General features: G+C 48.0%; 2 protein-coding genes across 2 annotated transcripts; one reads left to right on the forward strand and one right to left on the reverse strand.

Annotated features, from left to right (window-relative positions):
- Window positions 1–232: 232 nt before the first annotated feature.
- LOC149335003 (uncharacterized) lies at window positions 233–5,227 on the reverse strand. The gene is made up of 3 exons (XM_089551700.1): window positions 5,005–5,227; window positions 3,786–3,987; window positions 233–606 (listed from the first exon to the last, which is right to left on the reverse strand). Exons 1-3 carry the CDS (start codon window positions 5,225–5,227, stop codon window positions 318–320), a joined length of 714 nt encoding a protein of 237 aa, XP_089407826.1. The 3' UTR covers window positions 233–317.
- Window positions 5,228–10,212: 4,985 nt separating this feature from the next.
- LOC149335004 (barrier-to-autointegration factor-like) lies at window positions 10,213–19,540 on the forward strand. Its single transcript, XM_089551702.1, has 3 exons — window positions 10,213–10,335; window positions 15,761–15,897; window positions 17,411–19,540. Exons 2-3 carry the CDS (start codon window positions 15,772–15,774, stop codon window positions 17,555–17,557), a joined length of 273 nt encoding a protein of 90 aa, XP_089407828.1. The 5' UTR covers window positions 10,213–10,335; window positions 15,761–15,771; the 3' UTR covers window positions 17,558–19,540.
- Window positions 19,541–20,237: the final 697 nt, after the last annotated feature.

Below are 20,237 nucleotides of genomic sequence, written 5' to 3' on the forward strand. Positions count from 1 at the left end.
AACTCTGTCATGGATTTGAGATGGATGGTTACTCGGCGTATCCATTCAGAATTCGTTGGCTCATTTTGAAATTATCATAGTGCCCGTTTGCTGTTTCGCGCAAATAGCTAACGCCGTCTGCTATTCAAATTCAAACGACGCTTCTGTGCACTGGCAAAAGCACAGGTGAGCATAGTTTAGGGTAAGTGTGTACTACGTCACCTGATGCCGCCTTCATGTAATACCGTTCACAAGATAACACACACTACAGCACGGGGCTCCTTTCCTTCTTATTTACACCGCGGTCGTCTCTCCGAAGCATGGCGCGTGCCATGTCCTCACACGTGCTCGGGCAGCAGTCTGAGCGTGGACTCCCGCGAGTCGCGTTCCCGCACGACGTGTTCCCGGAAGCTCCTCGGCGGCAGCTTGATGGTGCACCGGCTGGTGAGCCGGTTGCAGATGAACGTGCCCAGCAGCATGATGAGCGACAGCGCCAGCGCGAACGTCACCAGCTCCACGGTGGACCCGTGCTCGTCCCCTTCGCCGTGGCCGGGGTGTTCGTCCGGCGACTTTGAGGCCTCGACGAGCTCGCTCCGGGCCCGCAGGTCCTTGTGTGGGCTCAGCTGCCTGGAATGGAGAGTGGCCTGTGAGAGGTCATCCTCATCATAGGAGGATGACGTTTTAGAGTGACTTCAATTTTCTGTTGCTCTCCTTTCTCTTTCTTTTTTTTTATCCCCTCACTCCTTTCCCCCCCCCCGTGTAGGGTAGCAAACCGATTATTCTTCCGGTTAACCTCCCTGCCTTTCCTCTTCTACCTCCTCCTCCTCCATGCGCGCTGTTGTGACTGCGGCGCCACAAATTCTCAGGGGCGTGTTTTAAGCACATGTGAGCACGGTTAGCGCTGTTTGAGGAAATGCGTTAAAGGTATGTTGGAGCGGGTGTAAATAATAACCAGGAAGGGCTATGCTTTGCGCATAAATATTCGGCGAGAGACGGTTCACTAGGTGTTGGGCTGTACTGCTTTACCTTTTTGCTTACTAGCCCTGAGCATCTATAGTAGACTACACAGGCGCGTTGTGCTGTACTGTAGCAGAGTTGAGTCACTCTGACCCCACCGCTGCCACCATGTAGGCAGCCCAGCTGTTGGTGAACAACAACGTAATAGGTCACGATGCTGGGTTGTCAGCAGCGTGACGTCAGAGGGACTGAACTCTGCTATATCTTTTCTTTGTGAAACAATTAGTTCAACGTCTCTCCGAAAGTGGGTGGAAACAGGGCTTGTGACGTTGCCGTGTGCTTCGCCGTAGCTCTGGGGCGTCGTGTTTGACGTCTGAGACATCGGACGCTGGAGGATCGTTTGGCGGCGGGGCGGCGTAGCGTAGATCAAGGAGCGTCCGTCTTCCGGCCGTCTTCAGTTTTCGGGATCCCAGAACGAGGAGACTCCGCTGGCCCCAGGAGCCCAAGTCCGTTGAAGCGTGTCGTACGTTGTTACCTGCCGGGGGGCACTGCGCAGGCGCAGGACATAACCTGAAGGAGGTCGTTATATATTGTCCTGCGCCTGCGCACTACCCTCCGCTGCCCCTATAGCGGCACCCTATTCTATAAACGTCTGTAATGTCTGTGGTTACTCGTGAAGTGGGCGTTACAGTTGTCACACTTTTGCCCCGAGGCCTAGGGTTGGCTATAAGGCAGGGATATATCTCAATGATGGGAAATGTGCTCCAATTGCGCCTGTCTGCGCCGTTTTAATAACGCTGCTTCATGCTGCTACAAACAGGTGTTTTTGGGTGAAAGAGCTGTCGCCAACGCCAAACGGCGGCAGTGCGAGTTTCACTTCGCACTTCATCTGTCTGCCATTCAAGGCAGAAAGTGCAACTAATGAAAGCCCTGTTTAGAGCAGTCCTGATGGTAGAGGGAAACGCATGTCAACCCGGGTAGCCATACGCGACATCACTCAATAGTTTAGAACAGTCGTGAGCAATTCTATGGAGTGTTCCGGATGAAGTCATGCAGTTTCTCTGAAATTCACGTGTCAGGTATCGGCATGTCTTAATAGAGAACCGGTTCTCGGCATGAATGAAAGCATGATTTAAAAAAGTCTAAAACCAGTAATAAGTGAAGCCTGTGGCTGGTCACCGGCTTGTCAATTAATAAAGCACGCATCTGATTGTGCCGTTTATTCCCGTCGAATTAATGCTGTGTTAAGAAGTGCGTGTTTTTTTAGTTTGCATATCGTTGGGTAGGTTAACTCAGAAAGAGCGCGAAAAATACACGTCCTGCATAGGTCGGCATGCGACTTCGCTTGTTTCTTTTTTTTTTTCGATGTCTGGGTAAGGCGCGAACGTGCAGGGTTTTGCTCGCCCCAAGAATGGCGGGAGCGCACAGCAGAATCTCTCGGCGGTTTTTCCTGCTCGCGCCAGTCCCACTGTTGAGAACTTTTGAAAGCCGTCGGATTTGCCACTTGGAGATGGCTTTCGCGGCCCGCATATCATGCCGCAAAACAAAGCAAACCTTCGTTAGCGCGGAACTTCGCTCTTACGTGCAGTCGAAGCGAGCCGCCACCGCTTCCGCATTCGAAGCTTGGCTGCCTTGGCAAACAAAGGCTCACGGCGGAAGCTAGGAAAATACTTATGCATTTTGCTGTGCCGTATTCTGTGCCAGTTTATTAGGTTGACAAAAGACATGATTTTTAATACGACCCTGTTTCGTACGCCAATTTCTATCGAGAGCTTTATAGCCACTTTTTTTTTACTTATATATGATAGTTTTTCTGTAGATGAAAAGAACTGGTTCCAACAGCCGCTACATCTTTGTTGCGCTGCTGAGTGTCTGGTTTTTATTTGCTTTACGCCACCTGTAGTACGTCGTGTGCCATTCGCTGGAGTTTTTCTGATAGCCATGAAAATACATATTCCTATTTTAGTGGAGTCCTGCAAGTACTTGTTCGTCATACGCCATTTTATTTTCATCTGCTGTTGTGTGCTTAGCTGTCTCAGAGTACTAAAGTATACTCTGGCTGTATTCTCGTTTGTGACACCTATAAGATATACCTTGACAAATAAAAAGCATATATGTATATTAAGCTTCTATTCTGAAGTTCGTATGTCCGCTATAAAACATGGCGTCTGCTCCAAAAATGAAAGATTTCCTGCTGCAAGGCCCGTTCCAGAACATTCTTGGCCATTCCGACCATGTCACTCTCTATAGTGCAAATAAGCTTCGAGCCATCGTCTTACGGATCATCCCTATCAGCCTCTATATGCACTGCAGTACAGATGCTCCTTCCGATCATCATAATCTGACTGACTACGCCCACTGCAGGGCAAAGACCTCTCCCATATCCTTCCATTTAACCCTGTCCTCTGCCAGCTGTGCCCACCCTATCTCCGCGAACTACCTAATATCATCTCCCCCCCTATCTTTTTGCCACCCTCTGCTACGCTTGCCTTCTCTTGGAATCCAGCCCTTTGCATTACATGCCCTGCCCAAGCCGGTTTCTTCCTCTTGATTTAGACCAGGATGTCATTAACCAGCGTTTGTTCCCTCACCCACTCTGCCCGCTTCCGTTTAAACGTTACACGTATCATTTTTCTTTCCGTAGCTCGCTGCGTTGTCGTTAACTTAAGCTGAACCAGGAGGCTATGGCTGAACCCTCTTCGTTAGCCTCCATGTTTCTGCCCCATAGTTGAGTACCGCTAAGATACAGCTGTTATCTTCCAATGACTTCCAATTATCTCCATGTTCTACGCTAGTTGCGGCCTCCTTAGTCTCGAAGTCCTGCGGTTCGAAGAAGTGAGGATCCTTGCCTGAACGGGTCCGAGAGGAAGTTGGTCTTGACGGCGAGCACCTTCTCGCCGTAGACGACTCGGGCCAGTTCGTCGGCCACGTCGCGGTGACCGAGCTCCTGAAGCCGCACCAACAACTGGTGGAAAGTGCTGTTGGCCGGCCGCCGCCGGTTCCACAGGTCCAGCAACCGGTAGCAGGACAGGCCGCTGGACTCCGAGTGGCCTGCAACACACCACGGAAGACGTCGGGGCTTGCGGGTGTGCGCAAGCGCTGTGCGCGGAATTTTCGCAAATTCGGGGAAAAGTACGAGGTAAAGAGAGCTCCGTTGTCATGCTGGCTTTGCTGCTTAGGCGGTACGATTCCTGGTAGCGCAGCGACCTGCACCGATCGACCTATCTGGAACTACGTTAGGGAAAGCGATATCAGCCATCGGCGTCTCGAATTTAGTATCGGTGATCCAGTGAACTATACGAGAGTGTGCCAGGTCATTTGGAACATTTAACATTTTTCACAGGTGTTGCGCTGTCGTACGAAAATACCTCGTTTCTTTGTTTTAAGCCTTCTACCACTCCCGAGCCATGAAGAAGCACCGAATCGCCCGGGAAATCGAGGTCCATTGACTAAACGATACTTGAAGCTGAGAGGTGCTGTCCACTTCCATTTCCTTCCTCACGAGCCAAGCTGCTTACGCTAATGAGCTCAAATTAAAGATGCATTAGTAAAAACGGAATAGCTTTCCCTCGTGGTCGAGCACCCGTCGATGTCGGTGGCACATCAGCATTCAGGGAAGGCGCAGATTCAGAAGAAAGCTCCGCGCTCGTAGACGTTACCGGCTCCATCACACATGTGTGTCAGGAGCAAGCAAGCTACCATCCACATGACCATCCATCCACATGACGGCATCACTCCGCACTGTTCCAGACGCCCCGTGTGCAATGGAAACTTTCGACTCCGCTTCCTCAAGGACGAAAGACGACGGCACACTCACTTATAAGCGCACCTGGTGGCCTCCGCAAGAAGTGGAAAGCTTGCGCAAGGTTTTTCCCGCACTAACGACGCGACGAAGCCGCGGCAGCCTGGGCGACGCCGGTTTTTCAGCCTCACGAGCTCCTTAAAGGTCGCGAGTTAAGTTTTTTTTTAATAGACTTCTAGACCAGACTAGTCCTTAGAATATGCTCGCCCTTTGACTGTGCCCGCCGGTTCTGCACAGTTCTCGCTGCCTGCGCGCGCGTAGCCTACCGTCGGGCGTGTGGTCCAGGGCGTAGTCCTCGGAAGAGCGGAGCGACTCGACGAGGCTCCGGCACTGGTCCAGCTTCAGTCTGTCGGCCACAAGCCGCAGCTGGGCGGAGTTCAGGTCGGGCGCTGCTGCGTCTCCTGCGACGCCGCTGCATGCGGACAGCAACCACGCCGCTGCAACTAGCACGGGGCCCAAGTAGGAAACGGGGCTGCCGAGACCCAGCATAGCACTCGCTGCTGTCCTTGTTCTACTTCTTCTGGAGGCCAGTGGCGCGCGCCCGTGGTGCTCTATGGCGTCACTTCGACTTCTTTTGCTTCTATGGCACGAGCAGTGAAACCATCGCTGGCCACCTCAGAGAACATCATGCCTGATCTACGGGGCGCTCTTCCTCGTTATAAAAAAGGCGGAGGTAACGGATGTTATCAGTCCATTCTCCTCTACCTCACTGCGCACTGCTTCAAAAATGCACGACATACGTACACAGGAAGCGGTTATTATTAGTAGTAGAAAATATTTATTCAAGGAAAAAGGGCTAGGGGGGGGGGGGGGAGGGGTTAAGGGGCAGGATCGGTCGGGTCCTCAGTCCGGAACTCCGTTGGCTGAAGCTGCTTCTCTCAACCAAAGACTTTCGGGTCGCGAGGTCGGAGCAGCGGTTAAATCACGCTGGACATGTGCGCACGCATTCTGTGCAGCAACGGTTTGCATAGCACACAGCGCATGCTGCGAACGGCGACTCAGAAGGCAGGAGATGGCGTCAGTCCTGGTGGCGCCACCTGTTGTGTGCGGCGCAAACTGATGTGTGAAGGCAGCATCGGCGTTGTAGTACGACATATCCGAAATGTGTCGCGTTCAGCTAACGGCTCTCACTCCGTGACGTCCTGCATTTTTTCCGTGGATGGACACATTCCACAGGAAGACTTCCGGAGTGTAGGTAAGCACTGACCGCTCTTCCAGACTTAGTTCAGAAGGCTCCAGCTCTTCATTTAGCCTCTTTGACACGCCACCAGTCTGCGACGCATGAGCACCGAGGTTCGAACTTATAATTGTGAGTGATCCATGGCGTCTTTCCCGGCCCGTGTCTTCGTCGTCAACGTCGGTGCCTTATTTTGTTGCTGTATTCTTTATTTGCAATGCTTCGTTTTTTGTTTTCGCGCTGTTATGTTCTTGCTTCAGGGAATAGAAATTTCACTCCTTAGTGGGCGTGCTCATTCGCAGCTTTTTTTTTTTTTCTGTCACGAACTGGTAGCGACTGGACAAGTTCTGCATCCTTTTGGATCCGTCAGATGGGGAAAAAGATGGCATCATGATGACCCGCAGGAACGAAGCTGCTCTTGTTCAACTAAATGACAAAAAAAAAGAGAGAAAAGTTGCATTTCGATGGAGGCGAAATACTAGAAGCCCGTGTACTGCGCGATGTCAATGCACGTTAAAGAACCCCAGGTGATCGAAATTTCTGGCGCCCTTCACTACAGCATCCCTCATAGCCTGAGTTGGTTTGGGACGTTAAACTCCCATAAACATCATAAACCAGTATATCAAAGCTAGGATGACATTTCATATGCTTTTCTGAGGCGCTGCGTAGAAAAATATCGCAGTTTCTGATTGGTTTTTCAATTTATTGTTCATTACAGTTGGGATACCAGCACACTAACGCTAAGAGCAGGTTGCTTCCATTTATGAAAATAAAAAAAGAAGATAAAGATAATTTGTCTGCATCAAGAATGCTTTCTGTTCTGATAAGTGCAGTCGGTGGCAAAATTTTCTAGAACACGCGAAAGGTGACCTAGGCGCATAACTCCGTTAAGAATGCCCAACCGAATTCGCTACCACACATGAGAGCATGCGAACCCGAGTGTCATTTTATGAATGCGGTCACGAGTTATAAGATGACAGCACAGTTATACGCGGTTTACGTCCTGGTCACTCGTTCGGGAGACTTTTGTCGCTGACAGCGCATACTTGCCCGTGAAGCATACGTGGTCGCATGATACGTTTAGCAATACCAGATTATTAGGGGTGCGCGAATATTCGAAATTTTCGAATAGCTAATCGAATGTCCCCCTATTCGATTGGGCGAACGAATCAAATAGTATATTATTCTAAATGAACCAGGTATGTTGTAAGGCTTTCGAATATCTTTCGTATAATAAGGCGCGCCGTAGTTTCTATTTGACAACTGCTTCAAAAAGAGGGCGCTCTCTGACGCCGCACAGTGTGCTGTCGTGGTCCGTCTGCGCGGGATGGAAGGTTCGGCGACGCGACGTGGTACATTCGAGTCGCTGCGTACTGATGACTCCAAGATTAGGTGACGCTCCAGGGCTCATTGCAGGTTCAACAAACCATATTTCTATCCCCGATCTCGGTGGTCGTGGCTCATACGTAGATCCTGTCTCATCTGCTGATATGCTGCACTAGATTATTTACTGTCGTCATCAGCAGCAAAACGTAATTCTCCTATACTTAGGGGATAGTGGAGCAAAACGCGACACGAATATGAAAATCGTCGCCATTATTTTTTGTTCTAAAATATATAAAAAAACAAATACTGGCGAATTATTTCCTACCATCCTGACATCATACACACAAAATATGAAAGTATGAAGGAATATAGTAACAGTAAAATTTAATGAAATTTAAAACTTCAGAATGTCTCATTTTGCCCCACCCTATGGGAGAAGATGAGACCGACGCACGGCAGAATGAGACTCCCTTCCAAAATAAATGTATTCCTGATCCGTGCGAATGCACACGAAGTTGTTTCCATGGATATCTTGAAAATTTTTGCACCCTACTCACCCACTTCATAGAACCCACCTTCTGGAGGCGACTCCAGACCTGAACTCTTTCCACCCTTCAGCTTCTATCCTACTTCCGCCCCGTTCATAGACCACATCCTCTTCGGCTGCCCTGCCAATTCTCCCTCCTTGCGTTGCAGGACCCGGACACGCAACTTCGCTGTGTGAACCGGGGTGCCAGTGCCATGGCCCTACGTGGCCTGGACACATGCGCGTAATGTGAGGGCTGTGCGGTGGCCCTGAGACCTTGCACGGTCCAAACTCGCTCGCGTAATAAAGTTTTCCATCCATTTAGAATGACACACACTGTGCTCAGACCGAACCCGGCACTGTTTTGTTCCACATGGCCCACTATACTATAGTCTACGCAGTTCTACAACCGGGCTCTGCATGTAACCTGGCTACGCGATGTTTTTGGATTTCCTGCCTTCATCGGGTCTTTTTTTCTGTTTTAGTGTTGCATGCGATTTGGCTTGATTCGTAGCGCGTGCAAGCGAGGTTTTTTTTAACGTGGTTGTAGGCCACACCGAACAGAGCTTGTCCCATTGCTCACTGTATTACATGGCAGCCGCGCAGAGGGCGATGCTGGGGTTCTTAAGATTTTTTACACAGTTTCTGTCTTTCATATCCTCCCATTTACTTTACTCTCCTGTACTGGACACCTTCGAGTTCACAAATAAAGCTTGACCGCACGAGCGCTGCTTGCTTCGCTCTAGAGCTTTCTTTTTTTTTTTTATGCACGCTTGTCGGCTTTGTTTTTCCTTTGCACGTTCAGGTCATCCTAAAGAGCGGGAAAACAAGGGTAGAGCTTCAGAATAAGCTTTACAACAATAAATATTTATCAAACAACAACAACAACCCCAGGCTAGGTGTGCAGATGACACAAGACAGCCGGGAGGGAACAGCTAAAGAATGAAAAAGAGAAACACAAAGCAAAGACAGATAAAGTACTGTGGCCAGATAGAAAAAGAACTAAAGATAGCAAAGTAGAGACACAGGAAGAAACGCTTGTGTCTCCGGTAATTCACTGCCTGTGTCTTGGCCGCTGCCTCGTAGTGGGTGTGTGCCATATTTTTTTTTTTTTTGAGGCCAACGAAGATAACAAAGAACAGTGGTAATAGCAAAATGAGCGGGAAAAAGAAATGCACGTGGCAAAAAATGTTAGTGCAGAGTAACGTTAAGATAACTAGAAAGCGCTGTGACAGAATATATAAGAAAACGGAAGGGAGAGAGAGTTAAAGAGGTGAGAACGTCAGAAATGAATAAAGCAAGCAAAACTAGCAAACGGGACGCCCGTAGCAACGTCGACCAATAGAGTCCTAAAGTAGGGACTCCAATCACGGGGTTCGTACTGAATTTGGTCGATAAACATTTTGAACATCAACAACGTAAAAATAGTCATGCAGACACTACAGAAAAGAGCGGCGAGATGCTGCGAGTAACTAGATGGGAGAAAAACAAAAATAATCTATAAAATGCTGAGACAGCCGGAAAACAAAGGATCCGAAAAAATCAAAGAAAAAGATAATTAAAAGAAAGAAACAACCCTTAGCCTGAAACCTAGTTTTGCGCGCACAAATACACGCAAGTGTTCTTTTTGCTGAATGGAATGCTCTACCGGAGAACTCTCCGTTGCTTTCTAATCATTCTTTGTTGGCCTAGTAGCTATACTGTAACCGCATTTTTAATTGTACTGTAATAAAGAGAGTTGGGGTTTGCTGCCCCAGCGGCTAGCGCCGACGAAGGAGACGAAGAAGATAGAAGACGAAGCTGACGAAGCTCGGGAGCGCGCTTGCGAACGCTGGCCTGCTGAGCAGCACCGCTTGAACAAAGACCGGCCGTTCACACTAATTTTGCGAGTCGTCTCATTACAGTACTTTTACATTGCTTATTTTGTGGTATCTATATTGTTCGGTGCTATCGTACTTGCTTTGCTTTTTCCCCTGTATTTCCCTCTCCTGCTTGGACATACAGCATGTCCGCAGTATTCAATAAATAAATACATAGAAAGAAAGAAAGAAAGAAAGAAAGAAAGAAAGAAAGAAAGAAAGAAAGAAGGAAAGAAAGAAAGAAAGAAAGAAAGAAAGAAAGAAAGAGGCAGACAGTGGCGGTTAAACACGAAACTATCTTGCTCAGGAACGCTGGCCACTACGACGTCTCTCTCCGAGAACGCGTCGAGCTTCGGGATGTTGAACCCCACCCATATCATGTCACTGACGCATCTCTTTCCCTCACTTCGGTTCCGTCGAGTGGTGCGTGGCGGTGGCCCCGACAAAACCCGTGCAACAGCACTGAATCAGGGGCCGCTGCACGGCTATTCCGAAACTTCCCATAGTTTGAGCTACGCTGGAGGAAACGGCTTGCGCAAGGTCAAGAGCAAGCGCTTACCGATTACGCAGTGGTGACGTATAAGAGGGAGGGGACGGATAAAGCGAACGAGTTGTCGGCAAGCCGCCGCCATCATTCTCTCGGCGTCGGTTGGAGGTTGCAGCTCGCGTTCGTAAACTCCTCCGTGCTCTTGCAAGAGTCCTTGCTTAGGTGAGTTCGCGTCGCATGTTTCTCACGACTTGCAGCGCGAAAGGTGTCCGCGAAAGTGAACGCTTCATTAGTGCCGGCGCTAGGTATGCGGGCAGTTTTTAAAGCAAATTTCGTTTCATTCCCTTTATTATCTGCTATGAAATCTTAACGTTTGACATAAGATTATTTTGAAGTTTCAAACATTAAAAGTAAGACAAAGTGAACATTTTAAGATAAAGTTATGAGTTAGGCAAAATTTAGTTGACGTCTATAGCGCTTGCTATGATTATTTTATATCCTGTCTTAAGCGCCCTAATAACAATGTTCCAAGAGGTATGCGCAGTTATGTATACCGTTTTCATGGGGAAGTTGTGTGAGGGACCTTTTTCAAAGAAAACGGTGTCCGCGTCGTATAATATGTCGTACCCCAAGGCCACAAACTGCGGTCACGTGGTTCAGGTAAGACAAGGAGTGCTCCGTAGGGTTAATGCCCCTAATCTCTTTATCTCTGGGTTGAGCGGATAGTCTGAGCTGGACACGGCAGGAGTCTCCTGTGTGTATTGTCTTCAAGAACCGGCAGGTCCAAGGAGCATGCGATTCGAAACCCCGGATGTTTTTAATACAGTGATTTGTCTGGGGATTAATGGCAATGCCGGCTATGTGAACAATTCGAAATTTACCTGCCAGAGGTTAATCTCAACCGAAAAGGTAATCTGGCACACTGCAGTTATGTCTTCTGTGTCGCCTTTTAATTCAGCCGGGATCGACCGCTGCGAATCGGAAACTATGCATGCTAGTGCGGCCGCTGCCGGCAAAGTCAGCGGTGCAGGTTTTGTGGCTGTTGATCGATGTGTTAGTTTTGCGGCCTTCTAACTTTTGCGACTCTGAAGCTGTGCATTTGACGTATAGCATAAGAAAGGGACGCATATTTGCGCTTTAATGTGTTAAAATAATTCTGGTAACACTGACGGTTGCTGCTCAAATAGCTCGGGGAGGGTCGAAACTATGCGCTGTCTTCATTGTGAACTGTGCGCTCAGATGCACACAGCCAGACGCGGTCCGCGTCGCGCCCCCCATAGTGCCGCCCTGTAGCGAGCTCACTCAATTCTCCTGAGCACTGCGTTTCCAACGCGCCGACTTGTTAACTCCTCCTACCCAAGCGAATGTGGAAGGCATGGCGTTAGGGACAGAGAGGAGAACGACATCGCCAGTTGCTTATCCAGACTGAGCGTATCACATTCTGACACTGTGTACTTACGTAAGCCTGTTTTTCTCGTCGGTGCTGCTTCGTACGCAATGAAATTCCCGGAGAAGCTATCGTCTGCGGCCCTTTCCCCTCTCCTTAGCAGACGATGAAATTCCAGCGTGTAGTATAGAACGCGAAGAGGCAGCGAATTACGCCACAAGCGGAGACGGACGCAGCGTGCGAGTGGATGGGAGAAATTTGCGTATAACATATGTGATCGCTTTACAATAAAGTTTTTTCTATTTGTTTCTCGCATCCGTAGCAAACGCGAGGCCGCTGCAAACTTTGCTTTCGAATTGTATTCCTGGCGCTGACTCATTTCCTCCATGGCTCTCTCTCAAATGAACGTTTTTTTCCTCTGTGTTTTTTTTTCGCGAAAAAAAAAAAAACACGTTTCATCTCGCTGTGTGTGTGTGTGCTGACGTATGCGTTTAGTTAAGGCAAGCAGCCGGCGCTGACGACGGCACTGACGGCTATTGTTATGAACGGTGATGATTGATTAAGCAATTTTTCTACCCGAGCCATTGTATAATGGGGCTCAATACGCGCACTTTCGCTGTTACGCCCTCGTCTTTGCTCGTGAAATCAGTGAAAATGTGATTGGTGACTTACAAAAATAACACTTTATTTAGACAGTGATAAGGAAAATTTTTGCGGAGACAGTGCAACTCCAAGCGTGCATTTCTTTTATTTTATTACGAGGGTTCTAATTGTGGTCAATATTTGCGATGATGATGATGTCCTCAGGCTGAATGGCGACTACTGCTGTCACACCATCTTATGAACGAGCAGTAATGAGGCAGTTTTCCTTCACTTTTAATGCTTTTTCGCCCTCACATCGTGTATGACGTTTCACTTCAGTGGATGATACTATACATTTGTGATCTTGTGGAGGGGGTGTGTGTTCGAAGAGAGATGTAGTTCCATTTACACAACGAATTTTGGGAAGTTTTAGTAAAAAAAAAATAAAACATGGCCGTGGTGGTTTTTATTTACTCGCACCTTTCTCCATTCACCATCTCCCTCGCCCTCTTTCCCATTTTTCACTTTAAAAGGACCCATAGAAGAAATTGAAGTTCGAATTGAATTGAACCTGTATCGAGAGGTTAATGCCTGGTAATGTCAGAGAAGCTGCGCTCAGCTTTTACAAAATGAGAATGTAAACAAATAAGGCAGCGCATACCTATCGCCACTTTCGTAAGCAAACTGCCTTTGGTTTGGTTTAGGGGGTTTAACGACCCAAAGCGACTGGCTATGAGGGTCTGCGTAGTGGAGGGCTCCGGAAATTTCGACCCCCTGGGGTTCTGCTATAAAGTACTAGATCCGGTGATGCGACCGGAGGCAGACCCTTACTTAGCTCAGCGGTGGAAAGGCGTCTTCGGAAAGCGGCGAGCCGACTGCGAGCTCTTTCCGCTGCGCCTGTGTGTTATCTCATAGACGGCACTTGCGTATGCGCGAGCCGATCTGCTTTTATGGGAAGCATACTAGCCGCACAACCGACACTTGACCTACATCGGCGCACCACGTGATATGACGTCACAACAGCTGTGAAAGCTGGGGCTCGATCAACTCGTGCGCTCGCTTGCGGACGCGCAGCCTCTGCCGGCGGCCTAACTCCCGCTCCTACCGCTAGGAGATACTGACGTTACAACAGCTGTGAAAGCTGGGGCTCAACTCGTGCGCTCGCTTGCGGACGAGCCAGGCCATTTTTTATCACTCTGGGCAGAACCGCTACGAATAGGAAAGAGGCCGCTGGCTGCATGCCATGCGTGGATGTGGAAAGCAGGGACTGTTTTTACAGCGAAAAGGCATTATCTCATAGCACACCGAGCTCTCAGGAGAAGGCAAGCAGGCAAGCGTTTAATGGTCTCGGATCTGCTTTTCACTCTGAAGTTTCCCCGGGACAAACTTTCCTAGATGAAATTGTCTTAAGTTTGCCGCCGCAGGACACGTCACACGCGCGCCGCTTTAATACGTGCATTTCACGCAGTTCTGGAGATATTACGTTTTCGAGTTCACACTCACGAACACTGGTAAAACGAAGTGTTCGAATCTAGTTTGTTTTGCTCTAAAACGACGTGCCACGTCGAGTTAAGCACGAATACGTGCATTTCACGCAGTTCTGGAGATATTACGTTTTCGAGTTCACACTCACGAACACTGGTAAAACGAAGTGTTCGAATCTAGCTTGTTTTGCTCTAAAACGACGTGGCACGTCGAGTTAAGCACGAATACGTGCATTTCACGCAGTGCTGGAGATATTAGGTTTTTGAGCTCACACTCACGAACACTGGTAAAACGAAGTGTTCGAATCTAGCTTGTTTTGCTCTAAAACGACGTGCCACGTCGAGTTAAGCACGAATACGTGCATTTCACGCAGTTCTGGAGATATTACGTTTTTGAGTTCACACTCACGAACACTGGTAAAACGAAGTGTTCGAATCTAGCTTGTTTTGCTCTAAAACGACGTGGCACGTCGAGTTAAGCACGAATACGTACATTTCACGCAGTTCTGGAGATATTACGTTTTTGAGTTCACACTCACGAACACTGGTAAAACGAAGTGTTCGAATCTAGTTTGTTTTGCTCTAAAACGACGTGCCTCGTCGAGTTAAGCACGAATACGTGCATTTCACGCACACTGGTAAGTGGTAAAAATTGCTAAATTGGTTTTTGAGGAAAGGAAATGGCGCAGTATCTCACATATTTCAGTGGACACCTGAACCGCGCGGCAAGGGAAGGGAGGAAGGTAGGAGTAAAAGAAGAAAGAGAGAAAGAGGTGCTGTAGTGGAGGTCTCCGGAAAAATTTCGACCACCTGGGGATCTTTAACGTCCACTGACATATCGCACAGCATACGCGTCGTAGACAAACCTAGGTAGCAAGAGCTAACGCTTTTAAAAACTTCCGAGGACGGCGAATCACCATTAGCCGTGACAGTGCTATAGCATAAGAACTTCGTTGTGAGCTGCCATGTACAACCACACATTCCATCATACAAGTGGAGAGGGGAATCTGCTCTCTCCGCTTTGCCACCTGCCACGCTTGGCAGGTGGCAAACCTGCCAGCCTTAGAAACCTGCCTTAGAAACCTCGAAGTATTATCCTGTGCGCCCGATTTCCCCGTTAAATCGGATTAGACGTCCCGGCTCCCTCTTTTTTTTTCTTTTTTTTAACTGACATCCGAGAGTAGGAGGAGTCAACCAACACGTGGAGTGCCTTTCTGCCAGTCCCGTGGCGGCTTGCCGCTCTGCCATCGGCAGAGTGATACGTGGTAATACGATGAGTGATCTGCGAAAGGAGAGCCCACGTGTATTTTTAATTTTATTTCCGTGAGCCTAATTTGCGGCTGTGTTGTCTGCGACTCAAACTTTATTCATGGAAACCTAAAATAAAAACAAAATAAAAGCGAAAGCGAAGCCGCCACGCTACCGGCTGAAAGGCAATCCATGCTTTGGTTGACTCCTACTATCGGAGGTCAGTAAAAAAAAAAAAGGCGGCAGCCGAAACGATAGAAGGATGACCTCCGAATCCTCTTTAGTGCACCTGTAACAGGTGACAGCGTTCTTCCTTTGACAGCCACCTTATGGTCCCTCCCTCTTCTCCTATAGAAGAGGAGAGGGAGGTTTTTTCTCTCTCTGTCTCTCTCCACTTTGCCACTTGCCAGCTATGGCAGGTCGCAGCTGGCTGTCCTCAAAGAGAAGTTTTAGACAGTCTATAGAGCGTCTATAGACTTCTCTCTATAAAGTCTATAGACTGTCTGTAGACAAATCATAGAGAACAGTCTAAAAGCAATGTAAGTGCTATATATAGTCTATAGACAATCTATAGATTTATGGCCATACACTTTTAGTAGACTTTTGTCTATAGGCTATGAATAGACAAAAAGCAATATCTATGGGAAGTCAATAGAGTCAAGAAGAAGTCTATAGACTGTCTATAGACCATATTTATAAGGGCTGTTCCGTGTGCCAACCTTGGCAGGTGGCTCTTGCACCCCGCCAGGTGGCACGTGTATGACATCGCTGGCTTTTCCTCTCAGTGGGGCTTTAAGCTGTCGCGTAAAACTGTTGATAATCATTATCTGGAGCGTTCTCCTGTGCCTAGCTCTGTGATATCAATGATTTCCCCAAGTGAGCGTGATATCAATAATTTCCCTAAGATTTTTTTATCTGGTCCTCTCTCCATGATGCACTCCTGCAGGATAACCAACCATGTCGTCGACGTCACAGAAGCACCGCAACTTCATTTCTGAGCCAATGGGAGAGAAGGACGTCACAGACCTCGCTGGCATTGGTGACGTCCTCGGAAAGCGCCTGAAAGACAAAGCCTTCGATAAGGTAAGACCGCCATGGGGTTTTTACGATTGACACGCATTTCATCGCCAACTTTGCTATTATGGACTGCTTTTAGCTACAATGGAGAAGCAAGCCGGTGTCTCGTCTGCTGTATTCGTTAACATCATCTTAATGTCCATCGTGTCCATTCCAGAAGAAAGGCCTCTTCCATAGATCTCAAATTAGCCTTTTCCTGCGCCAGGGCTAATTATTTAAGTGTTATATTGTCACTACATTTGTATTTAGTGGTCACGACTCATGGCAGGCCATTGTTTTTTCTTTTAAATGGGCGTACAGAGAACTCTGCCTAGTGCATGTTGCCAGTAAAAATTGATTCTCTGGCAATTTCTGACAATGTTGCCGTTCGTACTGTAGCAAAAGACGCATTCATCGACGAGAAAACTGGATATAAACACCTTCCCGCCTCTTGGTTCAAACTTGTGACGTCCTCAAGAAAAAGACTAGTTGCCACTGGTTTCAAGTCAATGGCGGCGTAGTGTAGCCTCAGAGATCTGGGCAAAATGATGTCGACACATGCATTTTACTTGTGAAATCGGCCGGTGATGGCGACACCAGCATTTCCTTTTCTGCTCTTTTCTAGCTTATAAAAGCGCCGTTTCCGATTAAAGTGGTCCCTTTGTGTGCAGGCCAGCTTCTATTTATCCTCAGTGTTCCTTTAACGAAATTAGTCGGTGTACCTACTGTACCTTTGAAGGCACATTTGAGGGTACAGGAAAAAACTGGCGTTGGCGTGTGTCGGCACACTACCGTGTTCTAATGACCAACGCGGCTGCTTTCACTCAGAGTAGACCTGTTAAAAGCTAGAAAAGTCCCGAGAAATGAAGTACAGGTGGCGCCACCACCGATTATTTTCACAAGCAAGGTGAGATTGCATCGAGACAGAAAATTTTTGTGCTGATCTCTGAGGCTAGTCTGCGCCGCTACTTGTTTTCACAAAGTGATCACGGAGTCCATTTTGATATTGACGTCAGTAATTTGAACCGAGTGGCGGGAAAAAAAGCAACACATTTAATCTCCTCAGGAGTAAATACGTCTTTTGCTACCGAACAAACATTCACATAGCCATGAAGAGCGAAAAAATAATTTTTGACTGATTTAGGAGTGTTCGTATACAAGGGGAGCTGGTGATATTATTCACACAAAGCCAAGCGAATAACAACGCAAAGGACAGCTGCAGTCCAGGCGCGAGCTGACTTCGTCAATAGTCCCATTCAACATGACCGGGTGGTCTAAAGCGATTACCGAGTGGTCTAAAGCAGCGAGCCGCGCTGTGGTGCTGTTGGTCTGTTCGCGTGGGCAGGGCTTTGAGTTGTGCCCGCGGCTATATGTATGGTTGGATTTTATTCATTTATTAAACACCGCCACAGCACTATATATACCCACCCACACACATGTGATGGTCACCGGCGATGGGGCTTCAGTGCTAACGCATTGAAATATTGCCTTAGTATGTGCTGCGATTTAATGGCGTCGCCACTGTTTCTTGCTGTTTCAGGCCTACGTTGTTTTGGGCCAGTTCCTCGTCATGAAGAAGAACAAGGATGCGTTCATCTCTTGGCTGAAGGACATCAGCGGTGCAAACAGCAAGCAGGCGCTAGACTGCTACCAGTGCTTGAACGAGTGGTGTCATGAATTCCTGTAAACTGTGAACACTGGCCTCACAGAGTTCCTCAAAATTACCTGGATGGAAAAGAAGCAGCCGTTCTATGCGAGTTTCACGAAGAGAGCTCCGCCCACCAGGGGGATGCCGGGAATGGCGAGCGAAATTTGTGTACGGCTCGGCTAGTGTTTGACTGACGTGTACTCTGCTGCAGAAATCATAGCTGCGCCACAACCCCACCTCACGGTGTGCTGATCAAATTTTTTGAAGGGATAGCTTCACTCTGCTAGGTAAAGCCGGGCATCGCCGTGTGTGCAACGTGGCTCTGGCAGGTGGTGTCCAAAGAGCAACCTATAGGAGGCTGGAGGGCCACCCAGGTCACGTGACCTTACGGAGTCATCACAACCTGCCCACCTGATGGTGAGCAAACTGCCCACAATGGCAGATGGCACTTTAATGACTGGTCGCCCGGGAAGGTCAACCCGGGCCGCACAAGGCCCACCGCTGGGAGTACCTGCCATCGCAGTGGCGCATCGCTTAACCGCTGCACCACTACGCCAGGAGGGGTATGATGACTCCCACAGGTCTATGAATGTAAAGTATAGAATGATATTATGCATATATTGGAATTAACCCACTGCGCTATCGCGTCATATTCGTAAGGCGGAGCTTAAGAGTCCGCTAGGTGTGTATCGCTTCTTTAACAAACTTGATTTCAAGTTACGGGTTGGTATTAGGCGCATACCGAAAGGAACAAGGCATTTCCAGGAGGTATGCCTCGAGGAAAAAAAAAAAAAAAACAGCCGTACAAGTGAGTCCACATGTCCGAGCAAATCCAAACCAAGCCAGAAACGAAGTTGGCATTTCCCGGCATCCTCGGGGTGTGCGAAGGCTCACAGCGGCAGTTTCCCTTCTAGGTAACTCTACAACTGCCCTTGTCGCATTCCAGACGCGATGCCCATTTTCACACCCACGTTCATTGGTCTGCTTTCGAGCACCCCTTTCATGAGTCTCTTTCAGTTGCTTCCCATCTTTGGTGCACCGGTTGCGTCATCATGCTTCTTCATACCTAAATTAAACGACTCCATTCACCACTTTTCTTGCGCAATGGAAAAGAGTGCATTGGAAAGTACGTCGTCAACGAAGTAGGTGGAGGCAGAAACGGCATTTTCATACATGACTGACTGAAGATCTGAAGTGTCGTCCATATAGATAAACATTCGTAATTTAATTTGTAATTTGATGAGCTCGCTACGATTGGTTTGTCGATTAAATGTGTTCTGTTCCCCATAAATGGTTTGAGGACAACGGCGTATTGCTTCTCTTGTAGCAACATCCGGCCAGCCTATCGTAAAGCAAATTATTCATTTATAAAATTACTGACGTGTCACCTGCGTGCCATTTTGAAGATAATTAGGATCGGCACTTCTTAGGTGATGTGCTCGGTGAGGGGCTTATGGTTATTTGTATGGTTTTCCAAGCGAGGGCACAGCCGTTGACTTGTACTGGTCCGGGGATTATTCAATACTGGACTTCGGGCCTCGGTGAGCGATGCCTTATCAGTACTGAGGGGTACTTTGACCGTATGGACAGGTTTTTTGTGTTCAGGCGAAATTTTCGTCATGACGTATATGACACCAGATGTGTTCTTGCTGCATCGGCTGCAAAAATGACGCTATTAGCAAACCTCTTCTCTCTCCTGTCCGTATGGGACAGTTCGTTTATGGGGTATGTCCAGATGGTCCTCTCCTTTTGTCGAATTGTTTCTGGAAAATAGCTTAGATCCTTTTTTTTTTATGTGAGCAAGGAATGGATGCGCGCAAAGAACTCATCAGTAGCGAACTTCCCTGTCGTTGGTGCTGTGTTTATTCACTTCATTGTTCTGTTAATGAGAACAGAGGCAGCCGGCTCCGGCCAGGGATGACAACATTGTCTTTTATACCAATATGAATAAAAATTTTTCACCAAATGTCTGGAGCGTATACCAAGTTGTAAAAAAATAAAATGAACGCTGTATGCTGACTGGTCGAACTCTCGGGAGTGTGGGAAGCGCATTGCTGCATGCACTCAGGCTGACATCGAAGAAGGTTAAATTTCACTTCTGTATTTCTCAATACTTTTTTTTTTGCGGGGCATTCTGTAGTCTACGGCAGTCAACCGTGCAGTTACAGCTTCTGTTTCTCTGCGTAATGTGTTGTGGTAGGAACAAAACAATAAAAAAACAAAAACGAGATGATGAATTTTTCTGTTTTTAAAAAGGATTGACAGACTTCAGCAGATATAAAAAAAATATCGTTCCACACTCAACTATTGCCCATAAATGAAACCACTTGAGAGCAGAGTTGGAAACTATAGTTTTTATTTCTGCAATGTTAAAACAACAAGCAACGCACAGAGACTGCGGTGATTTTGTGGAACTCCGAGCAAATTTAAACCCTTTTTGTTATTTCGTGCTTTTGACCATTGATTTTTAGATAACACGGCCAGAAGGCTGTAGTCTCAAAAAGAATAGCATGCTTCCTATGCCGTAATAAGAACTGGGCCTGGTTGGCATCGGCGGCGTCGGTGGTTGGCACCGGTTGGGTTGGCGGCTGGCCTGGTTGCCCTTCGGTGCATCCCTGGTCACATGGACATTCCCGGCAATGAGCTGGCTCACTAGCTTGCCTGCAAAACTATACTCCGGGTGCCGGGGATCCCATGGATGAGCCCACCAACGGAGCAG

The sequence above is a fragment of the Amblyomma mixtum genome, chromosome 7, assembly GCF_055824585.1.
Source record: "Amblyomma mixtum isolate Tamu chromosome 7, ASM5582458v1, whole genome shotgun sequence".
In the NCBI taxonomy this organism is placed as follows: domain Eukaryota; kingdom Metazoa; phylum Arthropoda; class Arachnida; order Ixodida; family Ixodidae; genus Amblyomma; species Amblyomma mixtum.

Coding starts and splice junctions, on each gene's coding strand:
- LOC149335003 (XM_089551700.1), bottom strand. CDS start 5,227: ATGCTGGGTCTCGGCAGCCCCGTTTCCTACTTGGGCCCCGTGCTAGTT. Junction 3,988..5,004: donor CCTGGACCACACGCCCGACG/GTAGGCTACGCG, acceptor GGTGTGTTGCAG/GCCACTCGGAGTCCAGCGGC. Junction 607..3,785: donor TTCCTCTCGGACCCGTTCAG/GCAAGGATCCTC, acceptor TCTCCATTCCAG/GCAGCTGAGCCCACACAAGG.
- LOC149335004 (XM_089551702.1), top strand. CDS start 15,772: ATGTCGTCGACGTCACAGAAGCACCGCAACTTCATTTCTGAGCCAATG. Junction 15,898..17,410: donor AAGACAAAGCCTTCGATAAG/GTAAGACCGCCA, acceptor TTGCTGTTTCAG/GCCTACGTTGTTTTGGGCCA.